Genomic DNA, 21,132 nt, shown 5'->3' on the forward strand with positions numbered 1-21,132 from the left:
ATTGTTACTATGACTGATAATGAGTAATCTGTTATGTAAGTTGTTTATTATGCATCACCATTTGGATATTTATGTAAATTCACCATGTCAAGGCGTACACATTAACACTACTACCCACTGAACTGTGTCCCCTCCCTAGAGAACTGCACTCATTATGACTCACCCTGTCTGGCTGAATGGTACGGTCCAAATTCTACCCACAGAATGATTGTCAGCTGAGTGGCCAGGCAGTCAATGCTTCACCCCTCACTGACCTCACCTCTGATTGGCTGACTGTTACCGGGGCTGTAATCCCAGAAGCATTGTGTCTGACCAATCAGCTGGGTGGTCTTAAGGGTTGTCGGGTACCCTGGTGGGCGTATGCAGATAGCTGTGCGAGCTACATCGAGCAGCCTGCATGTTTGGGCAAATTAACTGTCTAGTGCATCACACTGGATCTATGCTAGAGGGAAAAAACCTGTGTATGTACGCGAGGGCATAAGCCAAACGCCGGCATGTTTTGACGGTTGTATGATCAGCCCGTTGCGTCTGGTTCATCAAAAGCGGCATCTTTTAAACACAAGAGAGGTGCTTGATAGAGCTTCATTGTACCTTGATTCTACCGGTACCTACTCCAGTTTGTGACACCGACAACAGGGAATTCTGAGTACGGAAGGAAATATTCAGCATTGTCGTGTTTGAAGCGATCAGCGCGATGCTCATGGCATGAGTTGTTGGACAGCTTGTCTGGATCACCATCTTCGTCGCTGTCATTCACTCAAATTCTTCCCTGTCGACGTTCACCTTTTTTGGCAGTGCCAGCATAGTTTGTGACCTCCACATTTGTTGAATGTCAACGAAGGAACGTGGCGGCATTGTTTGGTTTGTTTGTCAACAAACAGCAACGTGATTTCTATATTTTGACATCAGGGCACTGTGGAGTTAACAATCCTTTTTATAGCTTCATGAACATACTACATACCCCGGATGACCTCCATCCTCAACTGTATAAACACTATACATCTACCGTCAAGAGTTCGACGCGACAGCAACTGGTTTTAATTTTCAATCATGATGCTAGCTTGTGACGCACAAATCTGTGGAATTTAAATGTCACATAGCAGCTGCGAATGACGAAGGTCCCTTTGATGGAATTGCATCGATCTACATACCCACCTTCATGATCAAATGGGAAATTGTCTGTAATTGTGCTGCACAAATGGATGTTAAAAGCACTGTGTTTGCCTTTTGACAAATTTGAAGGTTTGTTTCCTACCCAGTTTCCAATTTATCTCCACATTTTTTCCTCGGGAGCTTTGCTTTAACACTGATCAGCTTCTCTGGATGCTTTAGAAGTCTGCAGATTGAAATACTTTGCCCCAGGAATTAGTGTATGATTTTTAAGCGGTTTCAAAAAGGAGAAATTGGAATCTGTTGAAAAGATGACATCAGTATTAACTATGACAGTGTCGCTGATATTAACTGGTAGGACAAATGTTTTCTTAAAACTCTACACTGGTGCTGCAAAAACGCCGAACCCTGGATGCGGTTTAAAGTTGTCACCGTTACAGAAGCTTGCTTTGGATTAAATACACCTTTATTCCTTGCCCAGGATATCAAATACTAAGAAAAAATTGTTGCTGAGAGGTGGACAACAGGTCAAACTCTGAAACGTTGGGATTGCGTTTTTCTAAAATCCGAGATTGCTTGTTTGGTTTTTTTTGGAGCGGAGGGTGTAAGCGGTGGTTTTGCCGATGGTTCAGCAAGGTCACGGAGACCCAAGTCAAGGCATGCTGTCGCGAGACACTTCCGCCTCGTGGCGGAAGACTGAAGGCTCCCCCTACTTGCCTGTCAACCCCCTCACCGTAGCCAGTCGTAGGAGGGTCAATGGAAGACGTACGTACTTCACATTTTCTTCTTGTTTCTATAAAGGGTGCAGACCAGTACATAGGTACAAAATTGCCTATGCGGGCCAAAGCACAATTTTGTATGCCTTCATTTTTTTTGCTATTTTTATTAGAGCATTATGTGGGCCATCAACTTGAAGGTTTGATAAAAAGATGGGTGGCAGTCGTGCACAGGACTGCGAGCTCGTATTTCTGTGAAATTTAGATGAAATTGGTCCGTAAAATTGTTCTGGATCGAAGGCATCATGTGGCGATGGGCCACAGGACTACTTGTAGGGGTGGCATTCATCATCTTTGGGTGGCATTCTCTTCCCAAAAGTCATCAGATTACCACCCGAAAATTGAACAGAAAATGAAAAATGATACAATAAGCTTCAATTTGATGGTTGCTCCACACCTTGGAGAGTTGTGGGTATTTTAAATAATTTTTTGAAGTGCGCGTAATAAATTACTGAGGTCTACGCAGGCATGCAACTTTTCCTCGGATTGGCTGATTTCCTTGTTTTAGGAATATTGAAAAACACTGTACAAAGTCTTGTGTGGTTTGGAATTTCCTCGTATTTTCTAAACTCCCAGTTGCATGCCTGCCTATGGGAGACGATTTACTGGTCTGTACTCTGCAGCCTCATGGATTACACACACTACCCCCTCAACGTACGTCTCTGAATTCCTTGCATGAAGTTGAACTTAAGATGGTGTTTCGTCACCACACTGGCAGCTTCAGTGCAGGAGACACACTGCATGGTGCACTGGTTCACATGCGTATGGCGCGAAGTACGCACATCAAATTATTTATTGGAGTAATTGCAGAATACCCCGCCACGCGAAAATTACCCCCTAAAAATAAATGGCTACGCAGTCGGAAAATGTTGCACAAATGTCCAAAGTACATGTAGATGTCGGGAAGTGGATACGTACGCGGATACAATATACGGGGTGGATTTGAGCGCTGGAGGATCTAAAGAGGGCGCTATTTCCCTGTATTATTTTTGAGAACGAAGCATCCATATCCATGTGTTGGAAAATAACGAAGGCAGAGACAACGTGAGTTGAATGGGGAGCAGGGGAAAAACGTTTAAGTCCAAAGTAGGTGCCGGGAAGTGGATACGGGGTGGCGCACGCGTGTGGTTTTGGTTGAGCATCCAAGTGTGTCTCCGTATCCGCGTATCCGGATACGAGGTGGGATAGGTGAGTGGCGGGGTATTCTGCAATTGTGCCTATTTATTCTGAATGTGCACACTTCCATAATGTGAACGCTTGAGGGTCAGGCCCTGTCAAACCTGGTGTTCTGTTTGCATGTGAACCACTACGCACCATGGCCCACGGCTGGAGCTGCAGTTAGTGGTCATGATGCGCTACTGTGTAAGGTTCACGCACGGAGTTTTACTTGCCTTAAAGCTATAGTCCATCATTTGCAGCCATCCGAAAAGTAACTGGCGTAATTATTGTTGAAAAACAAACTTGGTTGAAAGATAGTAAGGGAACTAAACTCCCTGTAAAATTATTCTTTCTGGGAACCTTCCATTTTGAAGTAATCAACGAAAGAAGGCATTTCCAACGGTGATTCTTAAGAAGCACCATAGGAAAATTTAAATTAGTAGTTCGTTTTGTTATTCAGCGCAGCGCGCACAAGTATTGGAACGACGCCTGGCGCGCGCGGTTGTTATAATTCGTCGGATCAGTGCGCTACGTCGCGTATAGCTGCAATTCAAAACAATTCAAAACATGATTCAGTAACTTTTGATTTGAAATTGAGATCTTAGATTGCTGTTTTTCTCGGAATGTACAGCTGAAGCTTAGCTGAAACTTCATCAGGTTAGTTGCTCAGTATCCTTCATTAGATTTTGAACTCTTTTGTTGCTTCAAACGAACAAAATGCACAAATTACAAATGATGGACTGTAGCTTTAATGTGACTCCTCACTCACTTTTTGGCCCAGGAGTAACAATTTCATTTCCAACAAGATTAGATTCCAGACACTTTTAGAAAATTTGTCTAGTGATTAAAGTTCATTTCTAACAGGGGGATTACAAAAGTGATATTTCACTCGGTGATTCAGAACTGTAGTGGAATCCGGCGACCAGAATTAGAAGCTTTTACTGCGGTGGTGTTGTGCTCACGCGCATGCTGCACGCGTTCTTAAAGACGCGGCACACACGCATTTTGGTTTTCCTATTGGTTGAATGAGCCCGAAGCGCGTGCGCCCTACATGAGCCAGAGCAACTCGCACAAGCCTTACACCACTGCAGAAAATGGCTGCCATCGGATTTGTCTATAGGTGCAGACGTGTTGACGTCAGCCAGTGAAAACATCTATTCTTTCGGACACCAGTTTTCATCGGTTGCTATGTATTACCATTCAGCACTCCAGACACAAAAACCATTGAGTTCAAAGAAAGTGGGTCTGGGATCTAGATAGGCCAATGTAAAAAAAATGCCTGGTTGTCCGCGCCCAACTAACTGTAGCATTAAGTGACTTTGGAGGCTTTACGGGTGTATTTTTAATAGATAAATGTGGTGTTGAACGTGAACGGGATCGTGGCTCCTGGGCGGAATTACAATCAGTTAAAAAAAATTTTGAATTGCTCAAAGCAAACCCATAGTCGAAGAGCTGATTTTTTTTTTTTTACAAAATACTCTACAAGCAGCAGTTGTAAACGTTATGGCATGGAGGAAGGAACACAAACATGGCAACTCCTAGTTAACCCACGCTGTTTACAACAGAGCCTGTACCTTAATCTATGATCCAAGTGTTCTCACACCTAAAGTTTCCCGCCAAATCTTTGTGGTTTCCAAACCACAGACATGACCTATCACATGGTCTGCACATGACTACTAAAAAAAAACCTGGCTTGTGTTGTGTAATCAGACCAGGTAAATGACCCTTCCTCCACACCATTGCATGCAAATCTGTGGTTACCTATAAAAAAAATACTCACTGGTGATTGTCCAAACACAAAAGCGATTGTCCACAGCAAACAAAAAAGTCAATCACAAAAAGGGGCTTAGGGGCAATAAGGAAGAAGTACCCACATTGAATAGGCAGTTTTCAAGCCATCCCACACCATCCACTAATCCTCTTATTGGGACAGAGAGATTTTTTTTCAATTATTTCGGCTTCTATTTTGGAAGATGGAGTGGGCTGTATGTTGGAGGGATTATGAATGAAAAGGAAATTCGGTTGGGTTGAAGTTGGTTGGGTGGAAGAACTTCGGAGGTTGTTATTTATTATTTATTTGACAGGGGGGTGTGACTGCAGTGCTCGACACAGATATACAGTTAAACAGGGGACGGAATCAAGGTTGATTTCCTTGAAATGCCAGGAAAATCTTGAAGACAATTTTTTTCTGTAAATAGATGAAAGTGTGCCCATTTAAAGCTATAGTCCATCATTTGCAGCCATCCGAAAAAGTAACTGGCGTATTATTGTTGAAAAACATACTTGGTTGAAAGATAGTAAGGGGACTAAACTCCCTGTGAAATTAATCTTTCTGGCAAGCTATCATTTTGAAGTTATCAACGAAAGAAGGCCTTTCCAACGGTGCGTCTTAAGACGCACCGTAGGAAAATTTAAATTAGTAGTTCGTTTTGTTATTCGGCGCAGCGCGCGCAAGCATTGGCACGACGCACAGGCGCGCGTGGTTGCTACGATTCATCGGATCAGTGCGTGACATCGCGTATAGCTGCAATTCAGGCCCAATTCAAAACATGATTCAGCAACTTTTGATTTGAAATTGAGATCCTAGAATGCTGTTTTTCTCGGAATATACAGCTGAAGCTGAGCTGAAACTTCACCAGGTTAGTTGTTCAGTATCCTTCATTAGATTTTGAACACTTTTATTACTTCAAACGAACAAAATGCACAAATTACAAATGATGGACTATATGTTTAAACAATGTCGTTTGATAACAAAGGAGCTGATGAATATCAGAATAGCGTTTTTGTCTATTCATTGAAATTAATAATAAATAATACCGGTGCTTAAATAGCGCAGTTCCAAATTAATGATCAATGCGATTGGGGAAATATTTGGGGGAATTGTGCCTACAGTGCCTATACAAGCATGACATTTGGCACACAGTCAGAGTATGTCTTAAGAAAGTTATTTTGCTATAGGGCCATCGCAGATTCATCACTTGAAAAAAATGCATGTATGCTGGTAGAATAACTAGCAATTTTCAAACTTTTTTTGTTATCCGATCTATAGGCCTATTTCTTCAAAGGACAAATATGTAATGGCCCAACATAGCCCATGTTCCTTCCTCCATGCATACAAACTCCTGTTCTGTGTGCCAAATACCATGCTTGATGCTTGTATCATCAAAGGCACAATCCCATCACCTATCTGCTGTACTAAATGTTCAAAACATTGAGCGGCCCCCAGGGGGAGATGATTGAAAATGTCCACAATGTTGTTTTAATCACATAAAGTTGTGTTTGTCTGTCAAATGCCATACTTTTATTGAAAGCCACTTCCACGTATACATGATTTGAGAACTTCTGTAGCTCAAATTTTTTAAATTAACATTGTTCAAATACCAGCCGTTTCGCTACCTGTTTTTTTTTTTAAATTATACTATTTTCTTTGTCAATTTTTCAACAAGCGCATCTGTACGCAAATTATCCTGCTTTAGGCTGGCGCATATGTAACTGGATCAGTACATTTTGAAATCGAAGTCCAAGATCGAATAATCAAATACTAAATGCGCAGGGTAGCTGTAGTTTGCGTAGTACTCTTTCATGACTTTGTTGAGTTTATTCATTTCCATAATTTATTTTTATGCAGTATAGTAGAATAATATGCTTCTAGTTTTATGACTGGATCAAGGGCATTACATGCAAAAGTTCACCCCTGTCACAAAAGTGCACAGAAAAGGTCAGCTTTATACTGGCATTTTTGCGTCCAGGTTTTTAATTGACAAACCCAGAAGAATATCATATCTGCTGGTACTTTGCCCCACGGCCGGTGTGCAGTCTCATTACTCTTACAGGATTACCCTACCTTTCTGTTCGTTTCATTTAACGTGCCTACGTTACATGTACGTACCACCGGTGTCTTTAGATCTCCCATACGCACGTGTATGGAATCCAGTAGGTCAAGCACACTAAATGGAACAGCTTATCTACATGTAAATTAATTAGTGGATTTTGCCACGTGTGATGTGGCTACTTTCACACTAATGGAAAGAACACATGCGTTATAAGATCATTAGGCTACTGCCTAATGTGTGCTGAAGTTCAAATGCCCTGAAGGCTAAAGCATTTTTAAGCATTAAATTTGCCTTGCTTCAGTTCTGTTGTTTAAAAAAAACTGTTCTAAATTCTCCTAAAAATAGTACCTTTTATTTATTATTTATTTATTTATTTAAAACTTTCTTTAATGAGGGTAACCCATCCAGCAGAAGCTGATCATTTGGGGCCCTCACATTTCAAACAAATACATCAAGACAAATATATAAACAAAGACAAGACCTTGACAAGAAGAACAACAATAAGTTATTAAAAACAAGTTATCTTAAGGGCAATTAGTTAAGAAATACATCTACGCTTAGAATTACAAAATTGCACTGAAACTGACAATCCCCATCCAGCTGATCATATTATTTAAAAGCATGATAAAAAAACCGAGACAAAAAATGGAGTAACATTTAAAAGCAACAAAATTATGATTCTGTATAGTACAATATTCATGTCAATTTTTAAATCGGAAGATATCTTTAAATACTGTATTATTTGGGCGTAAATTAGTCCAAAAAATTGGAACTCTCAATACTGTGTAAACATGCATGTGGGCAATTCTTTGGTAACGGAATTACGGAATTTTGTCACTTTGTCAAGGATTATTCTTTCCCAAGAAAATATGTTCTATGCTAGGCAACTAATCTAAACATGGAAAGGGAGCCAAGACCCAATAGAATTGATTGACCGCTAAAAAAAAAAATCCCACAAGATTACCCTTTAAGGGGCGGAGCTTAATATCGGTAACGGAATTACGGACGGAGGACAAGCATATTTGAGTTCTCGCATAAATTAATAAAACTCTCTGAAGTTTTGAAATTTTAAAATTGGACACTACCTGTTATTTGTAGAGTTCAGGGGTGTTGTTAACTACAATGCAGAACAAAGTTGAAAAAATAATCACTCTTTTCATAATTTGCATTTTAATCACGGTAACGGAATTACGCCTGGGCGGTAACGGAATTACGCCATAGGTTTACATGTAATAGGTAAATGCAATACATTACATTGAATTCAACATATACTCATCACAATACAAATTTTAGAAGTTTATAAAATGCCACAAGGGGAAAGCTAAGTGAAAATTAGCAGATCAAAATGTAAATGTAGGCCTAAACATGTCTGGGCTTCATTTTTTAGGTCAAAGGTCGAGGTCAAATGAAGCAGTCTGGTGATGGCTGCATTGCCTGTTAGCAATGTATATTTTATTTTACCGAAAATCGAATTTTACTATGAACAATTGTATTATCGTATTTCACTAGTTTATCGTGGAAAATACAATAAAACTGCACTGGTTGGCATCTCTGAGCAAGGGAAGATGTTAAGTTATGCCAAGTAGAAGTACAAGTACAGTCTGGTACTCAACTTTCATATACTTGTTGTGGAATATATTTTCTGTGGGTACCAGACAACGGCTTTGGCAACACATATTTAAAGGGAATGTACATCATTGGCTTTTGCTATAATTTTCAGAAATGAACTATTTGAGGGGTTAGTATAATAGATCAAATATTGTTACACTGACATGTTTGAAGTTTTGTGTTCGAAAATGCTGGAAAACCAAGAAAAACAAAACTGTTCAATTAGTCTGGTTCCTTGACTCCACTAAAGGTAAAATGGATCAATTTATAGATGCCGGAAAATTGGAGGGTAAGGGAACCAGACTAGCTGGCCTGCACCCGTTCATGAACATGTCTATACGCGGTAGCAAACCAAATTTGGACTGGAAAGAGTGTAAAGTTGGAGCAGTAGTTGAAAAATACCGTAGTTAGGTAGTTGGAAATGTATACAAAAATATCATTTTCCTGAAAATTACTTCACACCAGGTGATGCTTGAGACTGTCATTTACCAACATCCTAGTAAGGTATTTCGTAAAAACTTGGTTGTTTTATTTTCTGATGTTTGCAAATGTTGTATATTCCCTTTAAGCATCCAAACAACTATTAGCATTTTTTAAATAGTAAAAAAGAAAAAGTAAAAGTAAAAAATATCAATGGAACACCTGATTATTTTTAATTGTATAATAGCAAATTAAAGAGGGAAATGATTTAACAAGTAATTTAGTATTTAAAGTTATTGTCCAAGATTACATGCAAATCTCCTATACATGTATGTCATGTACATAATCTGGAGGAAATGTGCATACTTTGTGCATGCGTAATTCCGTTACCGTAATTCCGTTACCGTTTCGTAATTCCGTTACCACTTGGAAAAATGCCAAGAAATTACTATTTTAAAGTTTTTATTTTTCATTTATGTTTATAGTAGGGTCTTTTCTCAACATACATGATTTGAAGAAAAAAAACAAGAAAATTTGTGAAATAAGTAACTTTTGCCATTTTTTTGGTAACGGAATTACATGCTAATTTTGACATTTTTAAATGAAGGCCTACACTATATATATTTATATATTTAGATTTTTAGATTTTTTTTTAATGACCCTGAGTAATGTTAGTAACTTGTAACATCATAAAATAAATCAAACCTTTTCCCTATAATTCAGAAAGTAATACATACACAAAAGTTAATGTTTTTACCAAATCTGAACGTTTTTAATCATAAATTGCAAAAATCACTGTTTTTACCAGAAATATGTATTTTTTTTCAATTTCGATTTTTGAACTGAATTCACCATTTAATTGAGGTCTGGAAAAAGTACAAAAAAGGTTTAATATGTAAATATTTATTTTTGACATTTTTTGCTCTCCCATGGAGAATTGCCCATGTATCCTCTATTTAGCAATAAGGAAAACATTTTATTTTATAAAACAAATTAACACAATTTTAAATTTTGTGACTTTACTTACATTTTTCTATTAATACATTTCAAAGAATTGGCATTTGTTCACCCTTCCCTTCAATTAAAGGTAGGCAAACTCTTCATTTTAACCCATGTAGCAAATTGACAATCGTAGACGCCTAGTACTTAGCCTTCTATTTTTCCTGTTCCCTACCTTCTTTGAATAAACAACTCCCTTCATCCGCCCCCGCAATCCTGCGTGCGACGTAGCATTCGCCGCAGCCCTGCACCTAGCCGGTTGTCTGCTCACCGGTTTCCATAGACAGGTTTCTTTTTTAGGTCAGTGTGGACGGATGGAAGATCCAGTCGGCTTACGGTACGTGGGCGGACGGGCAAACGAACATCTGGACAATTAGAAAAAATTAAAATCCCAAGCTGAGCGCGGCGGAAGCAGTCATGTGTGTTTGTTAACGGTCGGGCTTGGTCGTCAATACGTAAAATTCCAGGGGGTGCATTTAGATATTTAAAAGACTCACTTTTTCCACATGCATTTAGATTGCTACAGTTGCTCAGTCAAACGAAACTGACAATCTAATTAGGTTTGTTTTGAAATATTAAAGATTCTAAATCGAAGATCTTTATTTTGTGTTAGTGCTAATTGGAACCATGAAATTTAGTCATCAATACATAAAATTGCGGGGTGTTTATTGAGACATTCAAAAGACTTGTGTTCTCCACATGTAGATTCCTACAGCTGCTCAGTCAAAAGAAACTGACAATCTAATTAGGTATCTTTTGAAATATTAAAGATTCTAAATCGATGATCTTTATTTTCTGTTGATAATTGGAGCCATGACATTTTTCGGTGAAATTTGGAAATTATTGACAAAATTGTTAAATGTACCGAAGCCATCCTCAACTTTTTCATATTTCACAGTATTTTATTGCTGAAATATTCTGCTCAAATTTCCCTGCCATAAATTAAAATTATGTCTCCTCAAAAAATTACATGATTGGAATTTTTTAAATTTTTTTTTTATAAATTTGAAAGGCCACCCCAAAAGAAAAACCAAATAAGTCTGGAATCACATATTGCCTTGCCACGTTGCCTCGCTTAGTTGCCATCCCGAAAAAAACAAGCTGTCTTCAATATTTATTATAAAGAAAAAATTCCAAAAGAAATTCAAAATTATGTTATTAAAACGTTTTTTGTGACATTAAAATACATACTCATTTAATAGTGGATCCCTTTAAAAACAACTAGTGATTTGGATAGTGCGGAAGTCCATGGACCATTTTATACATGGTCCGTCAGAAGACGCAGCACCGTATGCACAATCAGTGGCGACCGGAAATCGCGTGGGCAGACAGTGTCGCTCCCCTCCCAAATTAAATCTTTCCTGTTCGTCTGTCCGTCGTTCCGATGCCCCAAATTACCCGGATCAATGCTGGTTGGTGTTTGTGTTCTCGTTCGTTGATTAATTGCTGGGTATCGGGGACACAGATTGCGTTCTACCGGTACATGTACGTGCCTGCGTGCTCCGATTTTGTGAGCGCTTGGCAGACATTTGCGTAGAATATTTTGGATTTTTTTGCAGCTGTGGGAGTTTTGTTGTGATTTACAATAGGCACGGAAATTTGAATTGTAGTGGTTCAGTACCGGTACATTTAAATGGAGGGAAGCTTGTAGTTTGGATTGGTTCAATATAAATATGCACCGGTACATGATGTAGTTTTTAAATCTGTTCAAATTTTGTGATCGTTTTATACTGCTATGCTTTCATGGAGTCTACAATTAATTTAATGTGAAAAATTTAAATTTTAGGTTTTATGTATAATGGTGGCTAATGCATACAGCTGCATACAGTTGTCCACAGAAATTTCCTTAATGATAACTTTGGCGCACATCTCACATTGATTTTGTTTAAATGTAAACAAAGGATTTGACAGTGATGCCACTCAAGAAAAAAAAATTGGAGTAAAAAAAAAAAAATTGATACATGTACATGTAAGACTGACAATTGCAGGATAAAACTTTAAAGTTGTACCATATTTATCTGTATGTCAAGGTCGTCAAGTTGGAATAGGATCAATGTGTACATTCTTTAAGGAAAAAGAAAACACATGTGTTAACCAGGATGTGCAAACTTTGAGCCTTCTGTCCCCGGAAGAAATTAAAAAATAAGGAAGTTAAGTTGCTTTCAATTTAAAACCCCATGGTGATCTCATCTAATCTCCTATTTAAAATAAATGCTGCCCAGAATAGCCAGGGCTTTTAAAAAAGCCGGTTAACCCAAATAAATAGAGAGGCTTTGATCAGTCGCTTGGAAATAAGTAGGGTAAATAAATCTGTCTGTGTCTGGGAACCGAGGGTGCTTAATCCAGCGTTGGTATCGTGACATTTTGCAGGAAGACCCTGCTGTCCGTGTTGGTTAGGCGTGCTTGATGTCAACCAGGGGACACTGGGATAGAACATAGTCACTTGCATGTCTGGGAAGGTGTGGGGGGGGGGGGGGTGGCCGAGAGGATGACCTCTTCGTGTCTTGGCTGATGTGCAAGGCAAGACAGGTATCGCGAGAGTTGATTTGAATTGTTGGAATATTTTGATTGGTATGCAAGCAATGGGGTCTACCTGTAAAAGGATGCTGTCCGTATCGTTCAAGAATATAGAGAAAGGGGGGATGTCATATCATCCGACTGATGACGCAAATGCACTGCTACTGTGTACCACGTCAAACTGTTTGGATTTTTTTGAACGAGCAGTCAATATCGAGAATGAGCTGTTACATTCAGTGTTTATTAAAGTCCTGTATGATGCATACAGTACGTAGGGGACTTCCTGCATATAATATACCGAATATTCAGTCGTCAACTGAATCAGATTCCTTAATGGGCCTTATTCACGAGTCGGCCATATTGGATTGAGAGTAAGGTAAAATCTTGATTTCTGGAAGTTGTGTAGAGAAATGAAAGCAAGTTAATTTCGAATTAATTCCAGTCTGCTTCAGTGAATAATCTCAAATTTGTATCTAAACTTTCCCTAATGTTTAAAGCCAGATTTGAAGAAAAAAAAATGACAGTAAAATAAGGCTGCATTATGCCTGCATAAATAGTCTGGTGCCATCCCATTAAACAGATAACAATTAATGAAATACATGCAGGGAACTCAACAAAAATGGCCAACTCGTGAATAAGGCCCATTCAAATATTCACAAAATGTGAGTGGTCTCAAGGAGACGATGAAAAACATTCTCAATTTTCTTTTGTTAACCAAGTTACGTTGTTTTATTTATTGTTCGTCAAGTGCCTCACTTTTGTTTAAAGCGGCAAGTTTTACACATGATTTAAAAAAGGGACTTATTTCATGCATTTCATTTCTCCTTTAAAAGCACTTTAACCCTAGCCTCACCTAAAGCTACAAAATACTACTACTGATAGCAGTAAACTGTAGTACCGGTGTCACATGAAAATCCGACTCCTATGAAAATCGGACCCCTTTTCCCTTTTATTGGTTAATCCCTCTCACGTGACCGGTCACTTTCCCAATTATCATACTTACGCATGCGCAGTATTACCAATGAGTCCGATTTTCATAGCAACCTAAATTCACGCTACAACGGTATGAACTACTTCAGCATAAGTGTGCACAACACTCATACATGTAGTATTCTGTAGGCCTAGAACTCAGTTCTTTATCCCAAAGTAAGGGCTAGGACGTTAGGGTTAAATATCAGCCATTCCACTGAGAAAAATCTCGGCCCCAAATCTATAGGATCACCCATACGTGCAGTTTATTAGGATTGTCTTATAGCTGATCCAAATTTTCAATCCTGCAGTCAGGAATTAATAATCCATTGAGGGAAACATTATTAATTCGTCTTGCCTTGTTAATTCGCAAGCTGTGTTTAGGTACCGGTACAACCAATTTTCTGGGAAACTGTTTTCACTTTTCAGTGAAAAACTTCCCTTTTCCTTTGTGTTTGTGTCATAAGCCCAGCTACAATGTACTACGCAAGCTGTGTTCAGGTACCGGTACACCCAATTTTCCGGGAAACCGTTTTCACTTTTCAGTTTTACTTTTGTTTCTCTTTGTTTCAAGTTATAAAAATGCAATGGAACATCATTTTGCCTAAATTTGAAAAAGATAGACTATGTACCGGTATTTCAGTACATCAGGTTTTATATTTAGTTTTTAAAATCTATAAAGAGAAAGAAAAACCAAACTAATCCAGCCAAAATGTGCATGCTAAAAAAAGGAAAACATTTTGGTCAAAGGTGTGAGCAGAATTTTCAGTTATTTCTCACATGAAATTGTACCATTTTTTACCGAATGCAGTGCAACCAAATTAAAGTTCCTCCCCCACGGAACAGTACATGTAGCGTCACAGATCTGACAAATGAATTTGGATAAGTCCAAGACAAGGTCCTTTTTTTGTCTCACACGTAACGCCATGTTTTCTTTTTAATCATCACCAAGACTAATCACATACAACGTACAAATTCTTGTGGGTATTCTCCTTGCAGATGCCCAAAAGTAGAATAAAAACACTGATGACTGTATGGACACGAGGTTAAACTTTCGTTGCATACATACTGTACATGTACATGTATGGGGCATATTTACACAGTGTGTGTGTGTGTGTGTGTAGCGTCCGCGATTTCTTGGACTTGACAATTTACCATTTTACCAATAGTTGTTTTCCAATCACGTTTTTTTTTAAATTCACAATCAGCCACTTGCACACAGTGTGTGCAAGTGTACTTTTTCAGATAAACAGTTCTTTACAAGTGAATGAGGCAATATTTGGAACAGGTGTCGTAAGTGCGTAATCGTTCTCTGAAAATAAACGCATAAATTGTAAGTGACACAAGGGCAATAACCCAATGATCGTTGACACACTGCGTCACTGGATCAAATGTACTGGTAGGCCTATGTTGTGAAAATGAACACACAAAAAATGAACAAAACAATAGTTTTGACACTATATGCACACGGACCTGAATAATGGAATTGTTCGCTGGAATATTTTGTCTAAAAATAGTCTGACTTTGCCTGGGGACACTAACAGAGCGTGTTTTGTTTTGCAATAAATCTTAATGATAAAATGATAGGACGTACAGTACATACATGTACATGTACATGTAGGCCTACATGTAGCCCTATAAGCATGGTCATATGTGCACATGAGACTTGTTCACAACAGCTGTTTATTTGACCCAAACATGTTGGTCACCATCAAAAAGGTTTTTGATCCCAGCTTAGCAAAATATGATTTGAGTGTGTTTGAGTTTTTCTACTTCTAGCGTTGTTTTTCATAACTTTCCATAATTTTATTTTCTCCTAAATTTAAATTGCATTCATGACTAAATAAAAATCTCCTTTTTTTTTTTTTTTTTTTTTTTTTTTAATTTCTTGCACAGGGTATCGCTTTTCATTTAGGCATTTATACTTTTTAAAGTTTCATTGCCTGTACCACAGAGCATCGATATTAGGCTAAAATCTTGAATCCTAATCATTTGAAATGCAAAAAAGATTTTAAAAAAAGAAAAAAAAAAAATTAGTACATGTAGAAACATAATGCCAGTAAGATATCAACTTCCATTGTCTAATAAACAAACCACCTTCATTTTTACGTCCGCTTTAACTTAAATATTTGTAAAGAATACATTTCATTTCCAGTGTTTATTACTTTGTCTCTTTTGTAGTACTGTGTTTATTGTCAGTACCTGTACATGAAATATACACAGTATGGTTTGATCATTAATGTCTGATTTATGATGAAGTTGATTATTATTCCTGAAACCTTAGGTCCTAGAAAATGTATACACACCACTACAGATCTGTACTAAATGTAGGACTTTTCAAAAGTGTCAACAATCAACCTGAAGAAAGACATCTGGATGTACTGATGTATGTATCCTGCAGGGAACTACTGTAGACATCAGGGAAAACAAATTGGCCCTATCTAGTATCCACAAAATATAATCTAACCAACAATACACAATCTACTGTGCAAACGGCCAACGGCAGTACATGGTGAGCCCCTTTAATGAGCAAGCCTGTGGCATTATTCACAGCTGAGGTCACACAGAGGTCATTCAACCAGCCAATGGCCATCCATGGTTTGCCTAGTAGCAGCCACTCATAAACTAATTACTGTTTCTCAGGCCGGTGGAGCCATTCATTTTTTATTGGTACAGCCACTCATATATTAATTATCGTTTCCGGACTTGAGTTGATTTATTTTTGTAAAGGGAAGGAGGCACTTGATTTGGGATCTTAGAAATTATTGATGGCAGTAGTGCACTGCTTTTTTATGATCAGTTTTGTTAAATTGAATAGTGAATTAGGATGTGCTTGTGCCAGCTGATAAATTATGAAACAAAAATGCCAGCAGAACAGATTTGTTGTGGTCAGGGAAGTCGTGATATATTTTTTACTTGAACTTAATTGTATTATTTTATTTTCATTATTTTTGTTTTATTTTATAACCCCTTCCCCTTTTAGTTACCTTTTAGTGGATGTTTGAATTGCAAAAGAGATAGTTTCATTTAAATTCCACCTAAATCATGTTTTGGTCAAATTGAATTTTGTAGATTATTTTCTATTCAGAATTTTGGCAGTACAAATGATTTTATTGTAATTTCCTGTTTAAAGATTTACCTTGGTGAATTTTTTTTTTGGGGGGGGGGGATTTTATTGGTGTATCCTGCAAGGCGCCAGATTTTTAATTTGCTCAGAAACGTTTCAGTCAAATTGAATTTGTAGAATTTCTGTTCTGAAAATTTCAGAATTGTTGACGGTACCCAAGCCGGAGTGGATGTGAAGATTCCTGCAGAGGTCATCCTAATCATGCAAAAATGCAAATACTTCAAGAATTTAATCTCATTGCCAATGTTGCTATAAAAAGCCCCGTCAAATTCTTCACTCATCTCCCTGGAGATAATCCGTCATATTCCGCATCCCAAAGATCGGAGTATTTGCGTCATTATTATCGCACTCACCTCCACTTACACCCCTGCTTTACACACCCCCCATGAGTGGTAGAAGCCAACATTTTAACATCAGGTCAATTTTTAATAATAAAAGACCACTCTTTTTCAATATTTTCATTTGAATAAAACACTTTTTTAATTAGGGAATACAGTATGTGCATGAATCTGTCTACAGTATCTTTCACTTTTGGAGTGCTCGTTCTTAAAAGAAAATATGGTGGAATTTATGACTAAGACTTACACTCATGATTCGAGAATTCAACCAAAGGTTAATTTCTGAATTGTCATCTTTGGATTATTTGACCATCGGGCTCTTCCATTACTAGGATCATAGGATGACAGGGGAGACAGAAGATGGGTAGTTCGCATTCTTAATAATATTCCGTGTGAATGATTACATCGTCAACCATGCTTTTCTGATCCTTCCCCATCTTTGAAAAAAAAACAAAAGTGTTGACTCACTCTTGTGGAAGTTTGTTGATTCATTCACTGTGAATTTCAAACTGGTGCCATCAACCAATGATGCGCAAGCTCATCTTTTAGCCACAGTTTGCAAGTTATTAACATCATTTTTGCAGATGTTAAACAGTCATCAAATTATTTTGTTGTAAATTTATCTCGAAAGATTTTCTGTCAGATACCAGTTAAAAATCAGATACCAGTTAAAAGTATCAATGTTACTTTTCATGTCTGATAATGTTGGCACATTTTATTCATTTTCCCTCCGTTGTTTTAAACAGATACGTTGTATAATATTTTTTCTATACACAATATCTCAACACTATTTACAAACAAATAATCACATTGACAAGGAAAGGTCTTGGGGAAAAAACAATCAAAATTCAACTTTATTACAAAATTAGAATGATATAAGATGCACCTGAAGAAGAGTTTTGATTGGCTGATGCGAGACTGCAGTCTTACAATGTAGATAATTCCAGTTGAATGGAGCTATGCAGACATGCACGTTGCTATGGTGGTTGTTGCCAAGCAGATGACATCACGTCAGTCACAACAGAAATGTGATTTGCGTCCATCAGATCAAACGGTCACAGATGAGATCGCGTCACGTCTAATCTAGTGAATGAGCGACAGTGTAATAGTAAGCCAGTGCAGGGAACTAGGGAGAATTTTATGGATGCAATATGTACTGGTGATGTCGAGTCTATCACAAGTCCCTGCAAGTCCATCACAATTTCATCACAAGTCCATCACAATTTCATCACAAGTCCATCACAAGTCCCTGCAAGTCCATCACAAGTCCATCACAAGTCCATCACAAGTCCAATCACAAGTCCATCACAAGTCCATCACAAGTCCCTGCAAGTGCATCACAATTTCATCACAAGTCCATCACAAGTCCCTGCAAGTCCATCACAATTTCATCACAATTTCATCACAAGTCCATCACAAGTCCATCACAAGTCCATCACAAGTCCCTGCAAGTCCATCACAATTTCATCACAAGTCCATCACAAGTCCATCACAAGTCCATCACAAGTCCATCACAAGTCCATCACAAGTCCATCACAAGTCCATCACAAGTCCATCACAAGTCCATCACAAGTCCATCACAAGTCCATCACAAGTCCATCACAAGCCCATCACAAGTCCTTCAGTCTCATCTCAAATCACTAGCTAGTCACATGATTTGAACTGTTACAATCAGTATTCCTTTCATTGTTCGTCCTGTTTCTTGTGACTGGATTTATGAAAGGACTTGTGATGGACATGACTACAGCACTGAATCACTGAATATAATGTACATGTGAGGTGAATGATGTCTCTAAAAACGAGATGGTTCAAAGAATTACCGATGTGACACACCTCTGGTTTTTCTCCGAAACACTACTTTTTCAGCAATTTTCACTTCATATTGTATCTATAAAATTATTACAGATTGTGCTGTCGTAGTGCACAGCCTCAATTCACATTGCAGAGAGATTTCAATTTAAGTAAAATATCCAATTAAAATAGCAATCAACCTTTAAAAACAATGAGGAAAAATGACGACATTTCATATTACAGAGAGGAGAAAAGAACTAATTAACCATTCGCACCTGTTCATATTACTTAGGGCTTTTATCTCTCTAATTGACTCTAAAACTCATCCTTGCTCATTTCCGTCAGTTTCCCCCCCTCCCCTCCCCTCCCCCCCCCCCCCAAACAAAAATCAGGTTAAAAATGGATTGGATTGAGCTTAACATGACGTCACTTATGGCATTAACATCAATGATATGCGTGTATCAGATCAAAGGATCCCGGACCGGATAACATCTGCTTGGCCTTTTAAAAACGATTCCGATAATTCCACTCTTAACAAAAAAGAAAAAAGGGACCTTCCTTTTCTGGGCTGTGGTATGGTTGGCATGACGGAGCCTCATGTTCAGCATTCCCTGCATACCGGTGAGCGGAGTACCAACAGGAGGGCCGTTCTGACAGCTAGCCTGATATGGGCATGTCACCGGTACCCGGAGGGGCCCCTTGTCTTCGATGTCGCGTCACCGCGGGGGCCTAATGACGTTAGAGCGTGGCTGGTGCGAAAAATGTGTGGGTTTTGCCGCCCGAGGTGCAAATAAAGCAACTCGTGATCAATTCCGTTTTGCGATGATAAGAAACGTTACTTGTCACTTTAATTTTTTTTTGTACCACGTTGAACACTGATTTAATTTACAGAAAATTGTAACAACTTATGTTGACAATTTAGACTGAGTTACATCGATTCAATTTGCACATAGTTCTTGCATCAGTTTACAACCGTTCAAACTTTACGTACAGTACATGAAGGTGTATGTCCTGCATAGTAAAATCAGAAACATTTCTTCAGATGTGCATCTTTTCCTTGGATCAGCCGACTTTTGCCATTTGATAAAAGAATCAAGAAAAAGAAAATACAGAAACTACCACATATATATATACCAGTAGCTTGGAATTTCGTTATTTTGTAAATTCCTTGTCTGTCTGTTTATTACAAAATCAATGTTATAAGATGGAATTTTGCGTCGGATGATATAAATCAAATTAGGTTTTGCACTTAAACTTTTTTTCTACATGCGTGTACATTTTTATACAAGAACAGAACGTAGCAATGTGCTTGTCAAATCCTCTGTGTTTTTGCCACCGTCTTTCGTCGCTATGGATACCAGAGCTTTCGTCAGCGAAATAATAAAATTCATGTGCCCTACCGGTACATGGAAGTTCACTGGCCTAGTGGTCCACACATGTGTCATGTACTTAAGTGCTTTTTATCCTGTCGCCATGGCAACACGAGTACGTGAACAGTTGGCCTTGGAGTAGCAGCCATTTTGATCAGGAAGATCCGTTTTAGCTGAGGCTCCGATTCTATTTTGAGGATCAGCAGCAGTATGTTCTATTGTTAGAGATAATGGATGAATCATGGTCTTTCGTGGCAAAGAACATTAGCAAAACCAAGAGGATTCTATTGTTGCGGACGGTGAAGAAATTAAATGGCAGAAAAGGCAGTGGCAAAACAGACAGCTGGTACATGTACCGGCACATGTTAGAAATAATGTGCCCTGATCATGGGCAAGGGCGGATCCAGGGGTGGGCCAAAGGGGGCCATGCCCCCCCCCCCCCCATGGCCCCCCCCCCCCCCCAAAACGAAACCATTTTTTTTTTTTTTTTATGTGACATCGCAATAAAGGCTGGCAATGAGTACACCAACATCTTTTCCTCAAAAAAAACATTGGTTAAAGTGGTCAGAAATTGCCTCAGATCGCACCACAGAGCATCTAGAATCCAAAAAAATTTCGGGGCCCTTAAGCGGGCCCCGAACCCCACGCCATATTTTTTGGGACCCACTTTTTTGGGAGACCAAATTTTTTTTGGGCCCCCCAAAAAATTGTGTTCTGGATCCGCCCTTGATCATGGGCAGCTAGTGCATTTTGGAATAATTGAGTGGTCTATTATTCGAACCTGGATTCAAACGCGCCCAACCTGGAAAAAACGCGCCGATCCGATTTTCGGTAGATGATCAAATATGTGGTGTGTTTGACAGCACTATGGGTAGCATGGAGCAGAGGAACTACATGTATAGGCATGTGAACTGTAAAATGTGGGGGTTGATGCACATGTATTCACAACTACTTAACGTACATTTTCGGCTGAAAAACACCATATGGAAAAAGACACAATGTATTGGCCAAATTTGAAAACTTTAGTCAAACACCACAAATGCTGACTCTCGTGAGTCATTTGTACAATGTTTGTACGATACTTCTCACCATAACATCATATTTTGCAACATCCCA

At 38.5% G+C, this 21,132-nt stretch overlaps 1 protein-coding gene across 1 annotated transcript in view; it reads left to right on the forward strand.

The window, feature by feature from the left end:
* Positions 1-302: 302 nt before the first annotated feature.
* LOC119733451 (dual specificity tyrosine-phosphorylation-regulated kinase 1B-like) overlaps positions 303-21,132 on the forward strand; it is a 44,027-nt gene continuing 23,197 nt past the window's right edge. Inside the window, exon 1 of the mRNA XM_038207014.1 lies at positions 303-1,875. Coding sequence (XP_038062942.1) covers positions 1,734-1,875 — 142 coding nt within the window. The 5' untranslated portion in view covers positions 303-1,733. The remainder of the gene's footprint in view (positions 1,876-21,132) is intronic.

Source organism: Patiria miniata, unplaced genomic scaffold (genome assembly GCF_015706575.1).
Source record: "Patiria miniata isolate m_02_andy unplaced genomic scaffold, ASM1570657v1 HiC_scaffold_25, whole genome shotgun sequence".
Classification (NCBI taxonomy): domain Eukaryota; kingdom Metazoa; phylum Echinodermata; class Asteroidea; order Valvatida; family Asterinidae; genus Patiria; species Patiria miniata.